Here is a 20,153-nt window from a genome sequence, read left to right on the forward strand (position 1 = left end):
CAGTGTTGTGTGATATTAGTCTGGCTTATTAGCCAGGCTAGTCTTGCCATACTCTATGGTCTTGCCCCACAGCGACTGGCTCCGCTGGCGCGGCTGGCTCGAAGGTCACGGCTGGCCCATGCACGACTGGCCCAGCTATACCCACCGCAGCATTGATGATGTCGAACCGAACGTTGGAAACGCTTTCAACAAAGAGACAGTTATGCTATGCAATTTTCTGTACTTTTACTTATATACTCCACTACATCTCAGAGGCAAATGTACTTTTACTCCACTACAAATATTTTCGTTAATAGTTACTTTGTAGATTTGTATTGTTATTACAAAACACATATTAACCACTTTAGCCCTATATATATTTTTGGACATGTGAAAATAGCCGATCTACAAGCTCACAATTGTATAGTGATGCATTGTGAGGTTGTAGATCTGCTATTTCCAAAATATTTTTATACAATTATTATTACATTTGGCACACTTAACTGAGTTAACTCAAGTAAATTTGGAATTCGGGACTCTTATTTGTAACGGAGTATTTCTACATTGCAGTAATGATACTTTTACTTAAGTAAAAAAATGAGTAGCCTACTTTTTCCACAACTGGAAGTATCAATAGGCCTACTGCAATATAGAAATACTCTGTTACAAGTAAAAGTCTGCATTCAAAATTTACTTAAGTAAAAGTACAAAATGTAGCCTAATTAAAGAGTAGAAAGTACTCATTGTGCAGAATGTTTTCAAATGTTTAAACATCTTTTGAAAATAGCCGATCTTCAAGCTCACAATGCGTCACATTGCAATGCCTTGTGATTGATTGATTGATTGAAGAATTTATTAACAGTTTGCAGAATTACAGTACATTTCAAGCACAAACTCAATACAAAAGCTGTTAACTGTGAGTGGACGACCCAATTAAGCATTACACTTGTTTCCAATAGGGTCCACCATGTTCAAATCATCAAAACATTTAGAGACGTACAAATAGACACTTCTATAGACAGAACAGGAATTCATAAAGGAGGTAAAAAGGGAAAAGAAACATATACAGTGAGGGGAAAAAGGGGGGGGCGGTGGGGGGGGATTCAGATTTTACGGGGGCCAGTTTCGAATTGCAGCCATCCGTAGGTGCCCTTTGAGAGCGGTTTTGAAGGAGTCAAGGGATTCGCATGTCTTAATGACAGTTGGTAGGGCGTTCCACATTTTGGTGGCATAGGAGCGAAAATAATTTAGTCCCTTGTTTGTGCCGAATCTGGGTTGTACATGGTTCGTTGCACTCCCTCTGGTGTTGTGGGTGTGGACTTCGTTAACATTAAGGAAGTATCTAGACAGGTACATGGGTATCTTGGTGGTGTATCGAATCTTGTGGACCAGACCCATTGCAAGATGCTGTACTCTGTCGTCGACCCTAAGCCATTCCAGCCTGTCGAAGTGGGCAGGGGTGAGGTGGGTTCGGGGGGCTAGGTCAAGTAGGAGCCTGACCAGTTTGTTTTGGGAAGTCTGGAGCCTGGTTTTAAGGGCCTTTGAGGTGCTGTGGTACCAGGAGGTGCATGCATAGTCAAAGAAACCCTGTACAAGGGCTCCTGTTAAGGTCTTCAAGGTGTTTTTGTTGACCAGTGAGGAGATCCTGTAGAGGAATCTTGTTCTATGGTTGACTTTTTTGATTACGTTGGTGGCCATTTTATCACCGGAAAGATTAGCCTCCAGGATGGAACCTAGGTAGGTAATTTCATCTTTACGTGTGATAACATTGTCACCCACTCTAACCAAGAAGCCATTTGCCTTGCTGAGATTACTAATAGAGCCAAAGAGAATGGATTCAGTTTTTCCCAGGTGTAAAGATAGTTTGTTATCAGCGAGCCAGGTGCAGATTCTACCGAGTTCAGAGCTGAGGGCATTTTCAACCTGCAGTTTGTCCCTGTCCGAGACCAGCAGTGCTGAGTCATCTGCGAACAGGAACAAGTTGCAGTCACAAGCTGAAGTCATGTCGTTTACATATATTAGGAACAGTAGAGGCCCTAGTATGCTTCCTTGTGGAACGCCAGAGCTCACTGGGAGGGGGGGGGACAGTGTTCCGTTCACTTCCACCATCTGTTCTCTCCCCTCCAGGTAGGATTGCATCCAGCTCACTGATGTGCTATCGAAACCAATTGCTTTTAGCTTGTTAACCAGTATGGAGTGGTTCACGGTGTCAAAAGCCTTTTGGAGGTCCAGCATGACCATGCCGCAGTATTTGCCAGCGTCCACCTCTTGTTTGATGTGGTCGCTCAAATAGAGAAGGCATGTGTCAGTGGAGTGGGATGTTCTGAAGCCAGATTGGAACTCGTACAATAATTTATTAGTGGCAAGATACTTTTCAACCTGTTCATAGACTATTTTTTCCATCACTTTCGAGATGGAACTAAGAATAGAAATAGGGCGGTAGTTGCCGGGGTCTAATTTACTCCCTTTCTTGTGCAAGGGGGTTACTTTGGAATGGCTATTTTCAAATGGCCGAAATTAAGTGGTAAATTCATGTTTTGGAATAATTATCAAACTCTACAAAGTAACTAGTAACTAAAGTTTTCACATAAATGTAGTGGAGTAAAAATACAATATTTGGATCGGAGATGTAGGCCTAGTGGAGTAGAAGTGAAAATTGGAAATACTCAAATAAAGTACAAATATACCTCAAAATTGTTCTTATATGTACAGTACTTGAGTAAAGGTACTTATATAGTTACTTTACACACCACTGCCTAACAGCTATAGCTGCTATATGACTGAGCGTAAAATGTGCAGATGATTAACATCACAAATCCACTTCCTTTAGGTGAATTCACTGTTCCGAAAGATGGCAAGTACGAATTCACCCTTACCATCGATGAGGCGTTGTGGCCTTGGATGAGTACTGTAGAGATCACTCGTGCGCTGTCTTCCACCTCGCAGAAAACGATTGCATGGATGACCCCTCCTCTCCCGACTGACCCCTTGCCCTATCGAATCCCTGACTACGCTGAGCTGAAGGCGGGGGATCGTGTTTATGTCGAAATTCGACCTATGTATGGACATCCATATCCACGTCGATATCCATATGACTATCAATATCCATATCCATATCTATATCCATATCTATATCCATATCTATATCCATATACAGAAAATGCACATCTATATCCATATCACTACATGTATCTTAAAGTGAAGTTCAATGGCACACTCCTTGAGGGTTAGGGGTTAGGGTTAGGGGGTCCCTAGCTAAACTACAGTTTGTAACCAAATGGACCCTTATGGGTCTGTAACTCCACACAGAGTGTACAACTGCCTAACACTACACTCTCAGAGTTAAATTAACATCGATTTTGCAATATAAATTATACCGTATTTTTGCTCCACTACAATCATTTGAAAACGTAGTTACTAATATGATTACTTCGTAGATTTTGATTATTGTAACAAAACATGCATTAACCACTTCAGACCTAGCCTATATACATTTTGGCCATTTGAAAATAGCTGATCTACAAGTTCTACAACCTCACAATGCATCGCCATGCGACCCATTGTGAACTTGTAGATCTGCTATAGTTTCAAAGGATTTGTATCCATTTTATACGTTTGAAAACTTGTGAAATGGGACATTTTGCACAATGAGTAGGCTACCTTTTACTTTTGGTACTTGAAGTTCATTTTGATAGCAATACTTTTGTACTTTTACTCAGTTAAATTTTGAATTCCGGACTTTTTTACTTGTAACTGAGAATTTCTACATTGCAGTATATTGATACTTTTACTTATAAGTAGCCTAAATTATAACATGTGAGTACTTTTTCCACCACTTATGTGTGACCATGGGGTAAAGAATGGGTCAGATTCTGTTCTGACCCATTCAATTAGCCCCATGGCTTCTGACCATCAGAACCTGTGGTTCTGTTTACTTCACAACCTGCTTTCTTTATTATCTGTAGTCTGTAGTGTTGGTGTAATAATTCAAAGTACAAGTTCTTAAAACCAACACACGATGGCGCTGTTGTTCAATAGATGGGGGAGATATAGGGGCCAGGCATCGTTTGAAAATATGAAACTATACCTTATGCTATGCTACCCCAATAAGGTTAGGGCCGAGCCCGACTACATATCTCCTGTCATAGACCTATATCTTTTCAATCAATAATATCTTTGGCAGCGTAGCCAATAATATCTGTGTAATAATAATTCAGCCTTTTTTTTCTTTCTTTCTTTAGTATTATAATTTTAACATACATACGTATTTGTATTGAGTTTGTGCTTGAAATGTAGTACTGTAATTCTGCAAACTGTTAATAAATATTTCAATCAATCAATCAAACCGTCGATTGGCGTTGTACCCAAATGTAACCGATGAAAAGTTCTCTACACAAATGTCAATCAAATCAAATCAAATGTGTCTTTCTGTCATTTTGAGAATGAAACAACCTATAAGGTATACAAGCAGTTGGAAATCCAAACTATTATTGTAGATCGGCTATTATTGGCATGGTGATCATGGTGTTGTTTTCCCTCTATGACTTGTAGAGGGGGGAAAAGACCAGGCTAAGTACAGAGCCAAAGGTCAAGTATAATAAGTATAAGTATAGGGTTTATAAATAAAAATACATTGCATGGATGCACCTGGGACGTATCTTCAGTGATGTTTCCTGAGGTCAACGGGGTTTCGGGTCTTCCAACATCCCTCACTCAGGTGACCCAGCCGGGGTTGATCAAATCCCGATTTACGTCCCAGTAGCTACCCTTGATCAGTCCATCAGGGAATGAGCCAGGCCACACAATCCGTTGCTCCGGAACTACTCTGCCGGTACTGGGAGAACCAAAATCTGGCGCGTGGAAGGACTAGGCTCTGTGGGTTGACTCCTGACGGGGCCCCTCCTACGTCTCACCAGGTCCACTCCTGCTCTCACCAGGCCCAGGACCTGTGCGTTGCACCAGACTCCCAGTACCAGGCACACCATTCAGGAGTGGTGGATTATAATGTCCCTCCCTCCTAAAGGCCTCACCAAGGTTTGTTGGGCTTCCTCACGGAGGACACAGGCTGGGGCGCTAACCCATACTGCTCACCTGGGTGCCGTCTACATTCCGGCTGTCACCTGTCTCTCCGGTGGTCACCAGACTATACCTGGTTGTCACATAGTCTATTCCTATGAGTCACTATACATAGAATAACTATAAATAAAAATACATCGCATGGATGCACCTGGGACGTATCTTCAGTGACGTTTCCTGAGGTCAACAGGGTTTCGGGTCTTCCAACATCCTACCCCTCACTCAGGCGACCCAGCCGGGGTTGATCAAATCCAGATTTACGTCCCAGTAGCTACCCTTGATCAGTCCATCAGGGAATGAGCAAGGCCACACAATCCGTTGCTCCGGAACTACTCTGCCGGTACTCATGCCTCATCAGATGTGCAACCCAACTCCCGTGTTTCTTCAATCATGGGAACGACATGGTATAGAAACTTGTTTCAACGTTTTCCAGGCCAAGGGACCCCTTAGGTGAGAGAGATGATGCAGGGACCACTATTTAATATTGTACAACATACAACTATGTTTTGTTTGATTTTATTTTAAAGAAAGGCTTTAACAATGCAATTCCAAGTTTCTTGTTCATATAGGCTACTTTGCGGCGAAAACAATCTACAAGCTCACAACGCATGAAGTAGGGCCTTGTGCCCGCATTCTCTCCCCAAAAGATGCACAGTCTCTGGCAGGGACAAATTAGCCATTGGGCCAGTGGGGCCATGGCCCAGGGGCCCTTGGCTCTCAGGGGCCCTTCGGGGAAATTGAACCGTGCGGTACTGGGTTTGACGCCCTGAAAAGGGCTCCGGGGCCCTTCATTGGCCATTGATTTTGTTAAATTTAAGTAAAAAATATGATAAAAACACGGAAAATGTTGCGCGCACGCGCGCTATGGGGGACCTGCAAAATGTACCGGCCCAGGGGCCCTGGTGGTGGTTAATCCATCCCTGGTCTCTGGGGGGAGATGAGATTAAGAGGCACCTGAATACTGTGCCCAGTCTTCTACTCTTCTCCCTCCAAAATGCCCACACTTCCAGAAGAGTGGGCACTGCCTTCCCCCACAATTTGCCACAAATGGTGCCCAGATTTCCCTAGCCTCGGCTTCAGTTTGACTTTAGAAAATGAATGAATAAAATCACTGCAATGGTATTTTTTTCTTCTTTTTTTAAATTGGTTCTAACATTGGTTAATAGTACATTTTCTGTCAGAAGATTACTGTAGTGTAGTCCATTCTCATTTCCCCCCACATGGGATTCGCTAAACTAGCCCACTATACACGCCCATTGAAAAGTAATAATAATAAAGGCGTGTTTGTGTAATCCCCGCCCCATTTGACCGTATACGGGCATCTGTGTTGATTGACAGCGGGGCAGCATCAGCTGCTGATGTCAGATTTCGCCATGCGACGGTGTCGCGCGGGCCAACATAGCCCAGCCCCACCATCGATGTACAAGCCCACCGGCGCTGCGTCCGCGGCGCATGGTGGGCTTGTAGATCTTGTAGGAGGGGCTAGCTATGTTCCGGCGCCCGGCCGCCACACTGTCGTACGACGAAGTGTGAGCTACAGCTCCAGACATGGCGGACTAGTACTGGATACAATGTAACTGGAGGAATATCATCAGCATCGGCAACATAGTTGCCGTAGTTTGAAGAGCGGCGTGCAGTTTTTAAATGGTCCACTGGACTCCTGGAGACATGGGGATGTATTCGGGTAAAGTGTACTCGGAAAGAAAGCCCAGGCGACGATATTATGAACCGCTAATACTACACAAGTAAGATGCTCTTTTAGTGCAGTCAGTCAACAGCCCTCTGGGCAACAAATATGGCTTCTTGTGCCCCCCCACTCTCATTTGCTATAAAAATTGATCTCTCCCACCGTGCGACCTAAATCAATGCCCGTTGCGGTTGAGGCGAAGTTCCGTAAATCCACCACGATAAGTTCGTTGTTCGGTTAAATCGGTCGTGGTGTTTTGTTTTAAAGCTACGGGGAGGGATAGAACCACAACACACCTGGACAGACTGGACTGTCTCCATGAGTCTAGTTAGCTTGGAAAGCTACGGAACTATTAACGGCATATCATAATACATAATTTTAAACGGCATTATAATGGAGCCAAAGCACAGAGAGTTGTTAGACCAGTGCCACCAGAACTTCTTGGAGTCCATCACGGACGCCGACCGACTGATAGAGCTGCTGGTCGTGTCCGGGACGCTGAGCCAACTCGACAGGTTCGAGCTGGAGCAGAACTGTTCGTCTAGCGCCGAGAAAGTGGAGCACCTTCTGAAGATGCTGATGGACGACAAGGACAGCGACCACTTCCTCCAGCTCTGCGTGGCCCTGGAGAAGGCGTACCCCGACCTCCACGCTGCCCTCTTCAGCTGCAGCAGCGCCGGTGGACCCGTGGACTCGTCTGGTGGTAAGACTTGGAGTGCTGTTGCTGTCTGACATCTCATCAGCTGAGGACATGCAATAATAGCAAACGATATAGCAAAATGTAAATTACATAATGCAGATGCTTAACAATAAGTTAAGAGGGTAAAATGATTTCGGGTCCATTTGGTTTCATTTTTACACTCAAGAGGGATTTAGGGGTCTATTTGATTATCATCAACTCCATTATTTAGCTGGGGACCACCTCTGGAACACCCATCAAGGACCAGTGGTCCCCGGAACGGTGGTTGAAAACTGCTGCCGGTGATCTTTTAGTGCCTACCTCTGCTGCCGGTGATCTTTTAGTGCCTACCTCACTTCACACCTGTGTGAAGTGAGTGGTGCAACTCGGTGTGGGGGTCCCTGGAACTTCTAGACCAACAGGAACGCACCCAGAGTGCCGGCCCTGTTCCAGCAAGCTGCCCCACTTCCGAAACGGTCGAGAAATGACCGTGTGGGGGTACTGTACTGTCACTGTACTGTACTGTACTGTCAGAATCAGAATATCTTTATTGTCATTGTACAAGACAACAACATCGATTTGCAATCCAGCTCAAGTGCATTTAAAACAAAATACATAATACTCATAATACTCACATATTGCACAGTAAATCTCTTTAGTCCATAAAGTGTCATGCTCTGGGGTAAAAAATATTTTTCAGTCTGTTCTGTATAGCGCCTCCCTGAGGGCATAAGTTGCAGCAGGTGATGACCTGGATGGGATGGGTCCTTGAGGATGCTGTTGGCTCTTCTGCTACAGTGTCTCTTGTAGAGGTCCTCCAGAGATGGAAGAGGACATGCCATGATCCTCTGGGGTCTGGGCCATGTTTATGACCCCCTGAGGTGACTTTCTTTCTGCTGCCGTGCAGCTGGAAAACCACAGAGAGATGCCGTAGGTCAACACTGACTCGATGGAACAGCGGTAGAAGGAGAGTAGCACATTCTCCAATCTCCATTATGTCCATTTTCCTGAGCACTTTGAGAAAATACAGTCGCTGTTGACCTTTTTTCTGGAGCGCAGTGGTGTTTGTTTTCCAGGTCATGTTGTCTGAGATGTTCATGCCCAGGAACCTGAAGTCTGAGACCCTTTCCACCTCCTCTCCCTTGATGTAGATAGGCTGGATAGGCTGAATATTCTTCCTCCTGAAGTCGACTATCAGCTCCTTGGTCTTGGAGGTGTTGAGAATGAGGTTGTTCATCTCACACCATTCTGACAGCACTTGCACCTCTTCCCTATACGCAGTCTCATCCCCTTCTGCAATGAGTCCCACCACTGTGGTGTCATCCGCAAATTTGATGATGGCATTACTCGGATAGATGGGAGTACAGTCGTGGGTGTAGAGAGTGTAGAGTAGGGGTCTCAACACACAGCCCTGTGGAGCACCAGTGCTGATGCTGAGTGCTGAGGATAGATGGGGTCCTACTCTCACTCTCTGAGGGCGGTCTGTCAGAAAGTTTTAAATCCAGAGGCAGATGTGATGAGAGAGTCCCAACTCCAGCAGTTTAGGGATTAGTCTGCCCGGCACAATGGTGTTAAACGCAGAGCTAAAGTCTATGAAGAGTAGCCTGGCGTAGCTCCTTGGCTTTTCCAGATGTGTAAGTGTGGAATGGAGAGCTGTTGCTATGGCGTCTTCTGTAGACCTGTTGGCTCTGTATGCAAACTGGTGGGGGTTGAGTGTGGATGGTAGACTATCTGTAATATGACTCTGGACCAGTTTCTGGCCGGTAGTCATTTAGGCTGCTGACATTTGCCTTTTTTGGGAGGGTAATTATTGTGGAGGACTTCAGACAGGGTGGAATCAAGCCCTGTTGGGACTGGTTGAATATCTTGGTAAAGACACCCGCCAGTTGGTCTGCGCAGTCCTTCAAAACCCTTCCTGTCACACCATCCGGTCCTGCAGCTTTCCTTGGGTTGACCACTTGCAGTGTACGCTTGACCTCCTGCACCTGTACTGTGAGGATGTGGCTGCTGTGCGATGGTAGATGTAATGAGGCAACCTCAAAACGAGCAAAGAAATGGTTTAACTCCTCCGCTGATGAGGCGTCACCGCTGGCTGCAGCGCGGTTGCTGGACTTATAGTTGGTGATGTGTTGGACACCTTGCCACATCTTCTGCCTTGTGTCGTTGCTTCTGAGGTGGTCCTCAATCTCACCCGAAAGAGTGTGTGTGTGTGTGTGTGTGTGTGTGTGTGTGTGTGTGTGTGTGTGTGTGTGTGTGTGTGTGTGTGTGTGTGTGTGTGTGTGTGTGTGTGTGTGTGTGTGTGTGTGTGTGTGTGTGTGTGTGTGTGTGTGTGTGTGTGTGTGTGAGATAAGTTTGGCAATCAATCACTAGGTCACCTATATGTTTCACAGTAGTCATCGCTAACCCTAAACGTGGGCTCTCTAATGCTTGTTTTTTCCCATTGGTAGGCTTAGGCCTGTCGCCTTAATTATGCTCATAACGTGATTATTTGATATGATAATAAATTGCATAGTTGTCATAATTGTTTCCATGTTGAAAAATGTTCATATATTTTCAAACATTTAATAGTGGAAATAGCAGATCTACCAGCTCACAACACGGCACACTCACAACATGAGCAAGCTCATGTTGTGAGCTTGTAAGATCGGCTATAACCAATTTCTTTTCACAAAAATGTTAAAATATAAATTGATTATATATATCGGTATATTATTTGTATATTTAATATTTAGTTAATTGGCATATTTGCCACGGTGCAGGTTTTGTTTACAAAGCTTAAAAGGCATACAGCAAGGCTATTTTATTCATATATTCCGATAATATAGATGACAATAATTGTCGAGTAAGATTTCATGATCGAGGCAGAGCCCTAAACCAGATTTTCTTTTTAGACGAAGAAATTATAGAGGAAAACTCATTGTTATAAGCACACAGCGGTAACCTCGATGTGTTATCAATACCATGCTATTATTATGGTACTTTAGATAGCTGCCTGACTTGTTTCCATGACAACGGGCCCTCCACTGGCGTCATGGTCCATATCGGGGGGGGGGGGGGGGGGGGGGGGGGGGGCGCGCGCTTATCCTACCAATGCATTATTATATTAGGCCTGCATAATTAACTGAAAGTATATCTAAAAATGTATATTTAGAAGCAATAACAGACTAAATCATGTAGGTTAATTGAGAGAGAGTGTGTGTGTGCTTGTGTAAATTACGATTTCATATAGGCCTAAGCAATATGTAACGTAAGAATATTAGGTAATGGGTGATTTTTTTGGGACAATTTAAAAGTGCACCCTGGTGCACACACACACACACACACACACACACACACACACACACACACACACACACACACACACACAGGCTAAATCAGTTCAGACTCAGGGCAGATGCTACGATATCAATAAAAGCAACGGAAGGGGTTCTGTAATACAACTGAAGCAGTTAGCCAAAATAAGTTGTCATCAATGTCATGAGAACCTATATGACTAAAACAAAATCAATAATAATTTGATGTCAAAATGAACACTGGCAAGGAAGGCAAAAGGGCAACCAGGTTTATTGTCCAGTTCTGCCCGTTCAGGGTTTTGCTCTGTGAATGACTGAATCCTCAGGGTTTTGCTCTGTGAATGACTGAATCTGGTGGCTTACCAGCGACATGCCCTGAGGGTCTGAATGCAAGGATGAGCCTAAATATCCAACCAAGGGAAGGAGATGAAAAGTAATACCGCCCTGACACATATTTAAAGTTTAAAAAGAGCCTTCCCGGCTGCCTGGCAGGACTTAAAGCTTAACAAAGTTTAGGCTGGTGCCTACTCGTTCCTTTTAATTCCGAATGACACGGCTATTTGTGATTCCTGACTTGCGTTGTGTCACTTGTGTGCCTCTGCCATTTGCCAACAGGGACAACTTGGCTAATATAGCAGGTATTGCTGAGTCGGTGCCTTGATGCTCTTGCTGACTTACTGGATTTCAGATGCTTCCCTGAGCTTTATCACACTATTGTCCTTGGTGTGGGAACTGCAGAGTAGCTACTCAGCCCCTGTCACACTGAAGCTGTTACATGCAGTGGTAGGTTTTCAATGTAATGAGTCCCAGGGATGCAGGGACGGTCTTTTAGATGAGTCCCAGGGACATTTTAGGAGTCCCACTTCAACGACGTATTTTGCCATTTTTACAAATTGCAGCATTTAACCCATTTAGGCCTGACGTCGAAATAAATAAAAAGTCTTCTGAAAGAATATTATATTCAAATATTTGTGCCACATTTTCACGATTTTTCAAAAATAGCAGACCTACAAGCTCGTAGCGCGCCACTCGGTGGCGCGCTACGAGCTTGTAGATCTGCTATTTTTCAGTAGCTAAAGTATAACATAATGCCATTGCTTCGTTAAAACACCAAAAGGGGTTCCCGTCCAGAAGGGAATGAAATGGGAGTTAACACTCTCATTTCATTTTATACAGTTATAATGTGGTTATATTCATGTAGAAAACGGAAGAAGAAATGATTATGATGATAACTAAAGCTAGCAAAATAAACTAGAATAAAAAAGGTCACTGTTTTATTGCGTCCCTTAAAGGGACACTTCACCCTTTTTGCCAAATAATATATATCAATGACGTTTATAAGATTTAGAACACTTTCCTGGCGTTATTTTTTGTGTCATCTCTGGGTTTAGATATTTTAGATTAACGGATGGCTCTGACGTCAGTGACACTCTTCCGTATTGCTACCGGACTACATTGTCTCCTCACACTGCAGCTAGACCAGCCCCAAAACACAGCCGTCACGGACACTGCGATTTGTTCCACCTACAACCTTCGTTGACCGCACCCCCACATGCGCATTTGTTATTGTGTTTGTGTCATGTCGCCGTCGTCAGCAGAGCAGCACCAGAGAGACGCGCTATGTTGCCACGAATCCCCCCCCCCCCCCCCCCCCCAACTCTAGATTTATTATAATGATATGAAGTGACTTGCCATAAACCATCCATTAACTCCCCATTCATCCAATTTGCATCTGCTTGTATTAAACAACATTAAACTCACCAACATTGCAGCTGTAGGGAAAGCTTGAATATCCACTTTCAAACTGCAAAGCTTTTGTTTCATAAAAATCCACCGAATCTTTTTCCCACTCAGCTCTGCACTTAGTTTTTCTTCTTTTTTAGTTCTATCTCACTACTAGAACTTTCTGACTCTGAGGTAGATAAGATTTTTGGCTGTCAACAGCATCCATTTGTTTTTTCAATGTTGTGGACCCGGAGCGTGGTGAAATAGTTGCTAAGATACGATACTGCATAGTGATTGGCTCTGCTGCATGCCTATGAAGAGTACTGACCAATGAGCTGAGCCTAGCGCCCTTCCAGACACCAGGTTCCAGTGTCTTGCTTTCCTGTTCCTATAGCTCAGTCGGCTGCCCCTTCTTATTACTGCATGGGAGCGAGTGACTGAGAATCACCATAACGCGCTGTAATTTTTCCACGAGACAAAAATACGGGATTAAGTGCGTCCCGTATCGGTTCATTACGGGACAGGTCTTTTAGTTGCCAAATACGGTACGATCGTATCTTAGCAACTATTTCACCACGCTCCGGGTCCACAACATTGAAAAAACAAATGGATGCTGTTGACAGCCAAAAATCTTATCTACCTCAGAGTCAGAAAGTTCTAGTAGTGAGATACTAAAAAAGAAGAAAAACTAAGTGCAGAGCTGAGTGGGAAAAAGATTCGGTGGATTTTTATGAAACAAAAGCTTTGCAGTTTGAAAGTGGATATTCAAGCTTTCCCTACAGCTGCAATGTTGGTGAGTTTAATGTTGTTTAATACAAGCAGATGCAAATTGGATGAATGGGGAGTTAATGGATGGTTTATGGCAAGTCACTTCATATCATTATAATAAATCTAGAGTTGGGGGGGGGGGGGGGATTCGTGGCAACATAGCGCGTCTCTCTGGTGCTGCTCTGCTGACGACGGCGACATGACACAAACACAATAACAAATGCGCATGTGGGGGTGCGGTCAACGAAGGTTGTAGGTGGAACAAATCGCAGTGTCCGTGACGGCTGTGTTTTGGGGCTGGTCTAGCTGCAGTGTGAGGAGACAATGTAGTCCGGTAGCAATACGGAAGAGTGTCACTGACGTCAGAGCCATCCGTTAATCTAAAATATCTAAACCCAGAGATGACACAAAAAATAACGCCAGGAAAGTGTTCTAAATCTTATAAACGTCATTGATATATATTATTTGGCAAAAAGGGTGAAGTGTCCCTTTAAAGGGGCATTCCACTCATTTTCAACATTTTACTATGTCATTAATATACCTTAGAGCTGTTGTGTGGAAATAATAAAAAAGCTGTGTTTCCTAGTGTGAAAAGTATGAAAAAAATCATTAACATGGTGAAACACATCTTGATGATGTCATCAAGATGTGTTTCACCATGTTAATGATTTTTTTCAGACCTCCAGTTCTAGGAAACACAGCATGGGGGGACTTTTTTATTATTTCCACACAACAGCTCTAAGGTATATTAATGACATAGTAAAATGTTGAAAATGAGTGGAATGCCCCTTTAAATATAAACTGCGTTTTGGGATGCAGAATGCACCCTATTTTAATCTTTGTACATGTTCAATCGCAAGCTGCTATTTAGAGTTATGTTGGTGCCGGGTGGGACCACCGACCACGTGTACCATGTCTTCGACTGACCGTCCTGGACACTTCAGGCTTTAGGCCAGTAGTTATCTGTTTTCTCCCCCCGGGGAAGCTCTGATGATTCATATTTCCACATACTAAGAATGAGAACAATGTGTCGACTGTGTTCAACTCGTGCTCATGTCGATTCTTAAAATAGATTTTCTTTTTATGGCTTGCTTGTTCAAAAACGCCAAAATAAAATGGCAGTACAATAGCAAAAATGGCCACATATACACACACCTTTTTCTTCTTTTTACATTTAGTGCAGACTTCTTCAACTATCATACTGTAGGAGGGGATATAACAGCGAGAGTATGTGCAACCTATTTTCTGAATAGCCATTCTTCTTATTCTGACTTCTGAGAGATGACATTTAAGTGTTACTCATTTTGCTGGGGATCCCCATGGAGCTTCCTCGAGCCTCCCTTCCTCTCTTCCATTCTACACTCACCACCGCAGTCAGTGACTCCGTGGCTACCTATGGTGGTGGCTACAGAGGCTAGGCTAACGGGCTGATGTTAATTGCAACTACAGTTAACACCACACCTAAAATCAATACGTTTTGAATGCCATCCTGAGAACTTTACAGCTAAGCATATTGGCACCATGATGTATGGGACAATGAGAAATGCTGCGCGAGCAATGACCATTTATCCATATGGATATATATATATATATATAGTAAGTAATCAAATAAAATGTACTATTTACCAACATGACCTCCAACCTGGAGGTCACAGGGCTTCAGTTCAAGTGGTTGAACTGGAGTGATGCTACAGTAGTATATTGACAAATCTTTGCGGCGAGCGCCTGGAAACCCCGTCAAGGACCCCTGGGGCCTTCCTGGACCACACTGTGAGAACCGCTGACCCACAATAATAGGATGGTAAAGTATAGCACTACACCTGCACCGCCCCCTCTCCCCACCGCTGGGAGTGTGACAGTGATTTAAACCCACTAAGAAAAGGAGGGCAACTCAATGCTCCCTGACAGAATGCAGCGTCCACAATCTATTCTATAAGGTCTGCTCTCTCTCTGCTCGTTTTCACTCTTGCGTATATCGCGACGCTCACTGTGTTGCTTGCTTTCTTGTTCTGCTCCCGGCTCTGCCTCTATCTATCTATTCTAGGGCTAAGGTTGAGCGATATATATGCCCAAATTTCGGCCACCGTCGGTGAATCGGTGATTGCCGATCATATTCACGCCCAGTTCAATTTCTACCTTGCCGTACAGCGGAGAATAGCAGATCTGCAAGCTCACAGACAATGTATCGCGTCCGCAACGTGTTGTGAGCTTGTAGGAGTATAGATTCGGCTTTAACACGGGTAGTGTCAATCACCCGCCTGGGTCACCCCCCCTGGATGGAGTGGGGCAGCTAACAAATATTTCAAGTGGCATTGATTGACAAGGATATGCAAAGGCTAAAATGATGTAATTTAGATTATGTAGACATAGCACTGTGTATTATGCTCATAGTTTCATTGTACAGATATTCTACTGTTAGCTCGGATGCTAGGTTCTTAGCTTGCTTATGATCCTTGATGACTATTTATATATTTGATGTATTACCATGTGTTGTTCTTGCTTACTGTAAATCGCTCTGGATTAAGAGCGTCTGCTGAAAGCCTAAATTGTAAAATGGAGGGATGCACTAATAGATGGGGAGACAGATAGAGAGAGAGAGAGGGGTGTGAGTGAGAGGGTGGGTGTGTGGGGGAGACAACAGGCCTTTTGTTTAGAGTTTGAGCAGGGCTAAAGTACCCAGTCAGCAGCTTGGTCCGTGTACAGCCTCCTAGGACATTATGAGCGGAAGGTGTTGCCATGTCCGCTTATTTATAAGCCACTTTGCCTGGGCTTCTTTTTCTGTAAAGTTGCTTTGCTTGTTAATATTGGTGGTTGTGTTTTTTTTTGGAGATTTCTTTTTCTAAAGTGTAGTTGCTTATTTTGGGGCGGACCTCCAAATTAACGCTTCTGATGAAAGCGAAAGTATCCAGCAGCAGATCCGTAATGGCCGATAACTACTTCACCGACGTGAATTTCGGGGTGTTCAAAATAAAACGTTCGGCAGGGGAGGGGTCAATGGTGGCAAAGAATGAGTTAATATGCATTTGTCCACGGACCTCCCCAAATACATTGTGCCATGTGCAACCTCATCAGATTTATTATTAGAATGTTTCAAACAATATTCAAAATGTGTCACTTTTTTCACACAAAAAAATAAACAAAATAGTCGATGCATAACCCGGTTGGTCGTTTCCCTCGCAAAATCTGGCAACACTGATCACGAGCCAGAGGAGGGGCTGTCAACCAGTGTCCCTCGCTGTCCCACTCCATAAAGCACTGGACAGACGGAATGACTTATTGCCCTGACACTCTGTCACCCCCCCCCCCTCTATTTGCCCTGTCACCCCCCCCCCTCTATGTCTGCCTGTCTGCACGGTGGAGGAATGTAATTACATGTACGTTTACTCGAGTACTGAACTTGAATGGACATTTCACTTTCAAACATGTTTGGGGTCATTGTATTCATTTGATCAGGCATGCCCCTTTCCTAACTATACAAACCCATTGTAACTCTGGGTTGAAACACAAAAGCCAGAGTAGACGTTCAATGTCCCCAATATCCCTTTAAGTAGAATTGTTTAGTATTTACACATTTTGTATACGTCATATCCGTATTGTCCCGAATATAAGACGACTCTGATTATAAGACGACCCCCATTTCTTGAGACTCATTTGTGGAAAAAGAACATTGAATGTCAAATAGTCTAGTTCCCGATTATAATACGACCCCGTTTGTGAGGATATTTCCATTGGGGGAAAAAAAAAAAAGACGATACATGCCAGAGACGACGCTTTTCTCCACTGCATTTAGTTGATGGCTTTAGTTACTTGCTACTATTATACTTTTTTAATATGGCAGTCACAATGCATGGCAGTTTGGTTATTTCTGAATAGCCAAAGTATAGCCTAACACAGGGCTTAAGTGGCATATGATCAATAATAATATAGTCCAATAACAGGATATATTATTATGATTGTGAAAATGGCATTTTGCATACATTTTGAATTTAGACTTTTTTACTGCACACTGCAGTACTTTTACTAAAGCTATCTCTCTCTCTCTCTCTCTCTCTCTCTCTCTCTCTCTCTCTCTCTCTCTCTCTGTGTGCCCCTTGATGACGCACACTGCCCTTCTCCTCGATCGCCCCATTGACTTTCCCCCACAGCTCTTTGGTTCCACCGGTGTGTTTTTTCTTTCTCTTTGGTGTTGTGCTCCTGGTTTGTTCGTAGATGGAGCCATCAATCTCTCACAGTTACTGACATTTAAGGGTCCATTTGGAACCCCCTCAAGGAGTGTCCCTGGACCTCACTTTGAGAACCGCCATCCTACATTTCTTTATTACACAATACACACTGTTATCGGATAGGATTGGCTCAGAATCAGTATCGGGAAGGGAAAAAATATCGGTACGTCTCTAGTTGCTTGAGTTGTAATTTAATTAGCCGCGGCTAATGAGAGACTGACCTAGGGCTGGGTAATTAACCGAAGGGAAAAAATAATAATAATGAAAAGAAAAGAAACGTGATACATCTCAGAAGCTCTCTAACTCCCATTAGTAAATATCAGTTTTATTTTGGTGAAAAAAAGATTAATTACGGTATGTAAAGTCCTGGGTTTCTATGTTGATGAGCATATGAGTTTTGTTCATGGTTCCACAGTCCTCTGAGTCTGCAGGCAGAGCCTTATAGGAGGAGTAATTGGTAAAATCAAGGTACTTAGAGTTGTTGGGTTCTTCACCTAGACGCGTATATCTATAGTGTGCGGCTGAGCATAGGCATGGTAACTCCCCGCCTGCCTCTGATTGGCCTACCGACACTGCCCGTCTTGACTGTCTTCCGAGATACGAGGTTACTCCGTGGTGGGAAAATAATACAAGAGAATGACAGCTTGGCACGTGCGACAGAATGCAGCCTTGTAACTAACTTGTATGTTTTATTTTTGTTGAAGAGCCAAACTAATATTGTTTATGCCGTAATGCCGTTTGCTTATTTGATTGAATAATTGATTGAACACACTTGTACGATGTAATACACGGAATCATGTACTATGATTTGATTTGGGTGTGTACTTCTAAATAAAGTGTTAGTGTTATTGTGTAATAATCTAATTATAGTAAACTAATACTATTATACTAAAAAGGATAAAGGTAAAGGGAAAATAGACCTTTTTACAGTACAATAATGTTTCACGTTTACACATACAAATAAATTACACAATAATCATCACACTTTACACTTTATTTAGAACACACCCAAATCAAATCATATTACATGTTCAATCAATTATTCCATCAAAGCAAACGGCATAAACAATATTAGTTTGGCTCTTCTACAAAAATAAATCTTATAAGTTACAGGCAGGTCTCTTGTATCATACCGATACCCTATACTTCTATTATTTTCCATCACCTCGCAGCAGAGATCAGACTATCCAGCATAGCTATATATCCACCTCAGTGGACACTGGACAGTCAAGACGGGCAATGCCGGTAAGCCAATCAGAGGTAGGCGGGGCGTTACCATGTCTATGCTCAGCCGCACACTAGATATAAGCATACAACACTGGGGTCGTTATTATTATGTCCTGTGAATATGGAATTGAAGATGTGTTTCTTGGATTGGAGCAGGTTAATATTGTGGGGCTAAGTGAGATACCTTTTGATAAGGTCAAACATACTTGGACAGATGAGATCTGGAGCAAACCAAAATGACGTACATATAGGGAAATCAAACATGACTATTATATTAAAACTATGTTTTATTGTCTCCACCAGGCCGAAGGCATGGGGAGAGAGTATGTTTTGCACTCCGTCCGTGTGTGTGTGTGTGTGTGTGTGTGTGTGTGTCCTTCCTTCCGTCCTTCCGTCCGTCCGTTATCAGCTAATCTCCGGCACCGTTGGCCCGATCCATGCCAAACTTTGCACACACACTCCCTGGATGCCAACGACGAACCTCTCCCCCAAATATTCCTCAACGGCCTGTGATAGCGCCACCATGAGGCCGATTTAGGCAAAACACATTTCTGTAGATAACTCGTAAACATTTTATCCATACATCACACAATTCGGTATACACTATCTCCATAGTCATGTGATCAACACAGATCTGCACAATTTCCCATCTTCCATCCTGTTTGGCTAAGATTGGCTTCCAAAGATGATATGATTGGTCCGTTTCGAACAAAATGCCACAAATCACAAACAGTGTCCAATTTCCATTAAATTATACACGCACATTTCCACTAGGCCGAGGACGACATGCCACTTTTTTTTCCCAAATCAGCCTCACGGTGGCGCTATAACAGGCCAATTCCTGTTTTTACCTATAACTGCATCGACAACTTATGTATGTGCACTCCCTAGAGGCCATGGAAAACATTTTCCCTGCATCCCTCCACATCTGCCGGTTATAGCGCCACCATGAGGCCGATTTCTGCAAAACCCATTGTTTATGTAGTCGCACAGATTTCATCCAAATCTCACGCAAATCGGTACACATGATCTCTGTAGTCATGTGATCAAGACGAGCCTGTTGGATTTCTCAGATTCTACACTGATTAGCTAAGATTGCCTTCCAAAGTTTTCAGGAGTAGCCCGTTTTGTACAAAATGCTGCACATGTCCTGCTCATCCAGAATTATATCCTCAGAGATGCTATGAGATGCTATGCTACGAAAAAGTACTGCCCTAAGGGGGTCCTGGATGCCTGTTGAAGACCCCTGAGCCCTGAGGTAAACCATTACATCAGCAATGATTGCGGTCCGGATGTTAGAAAGTCATCACAAAGTGTGGTCCCTATGGCAGCGTCTTTCGGGATACCGGTTCGGTTTCTAGGATTGGCTTGGATCATTTTATGAGATCACTTTCATTCATAGTTGCAAAGATTATATCATTTTCCTATGACATAGCGTAAGACATTAAACTGCAAAAGACATTGTCACATTTTTGGAAATGCTGTATTGTCCATAT

At 43.5% G+C, this 20,153-nt stretch overlaps 1 protein-coding gene across 1 annotated transcript in view; it reads left to right on the forward strand.

Moving 5' to 3' along the window:
- Positions 1-6,623: 6,623 nt before the first annotated feature.
- The window catches only part of dlg5a (discs, large homolog 5a), a 97,484-nt gene continuing 83,954 nt past the window's right edge, over positions 6,624-20,153 (forward strand). The window contains exon 1 of the mRNA XM_079512514.1: positions 6,624-7,445. Coding sequence (XP_079368640.1) covers positions 7,136-7,445 — 310 coding nt within the window. The 5' untranslated portion in view covers positions 6,624-7,135. The remainder of the gene's footprint in view (positions 7,446-20,153) is intronic.

Source organism: Electrona antarctica (genome assembly GCF_951216825.1).
Source record: "Electrona antarctica genome assembly, chromosome: 10".
NCBI lineage: Eukaryota > Metazoa > Chordata > Actinopteri > Myctophiformes > Myctophidae > Electrona > Electrona antarctica.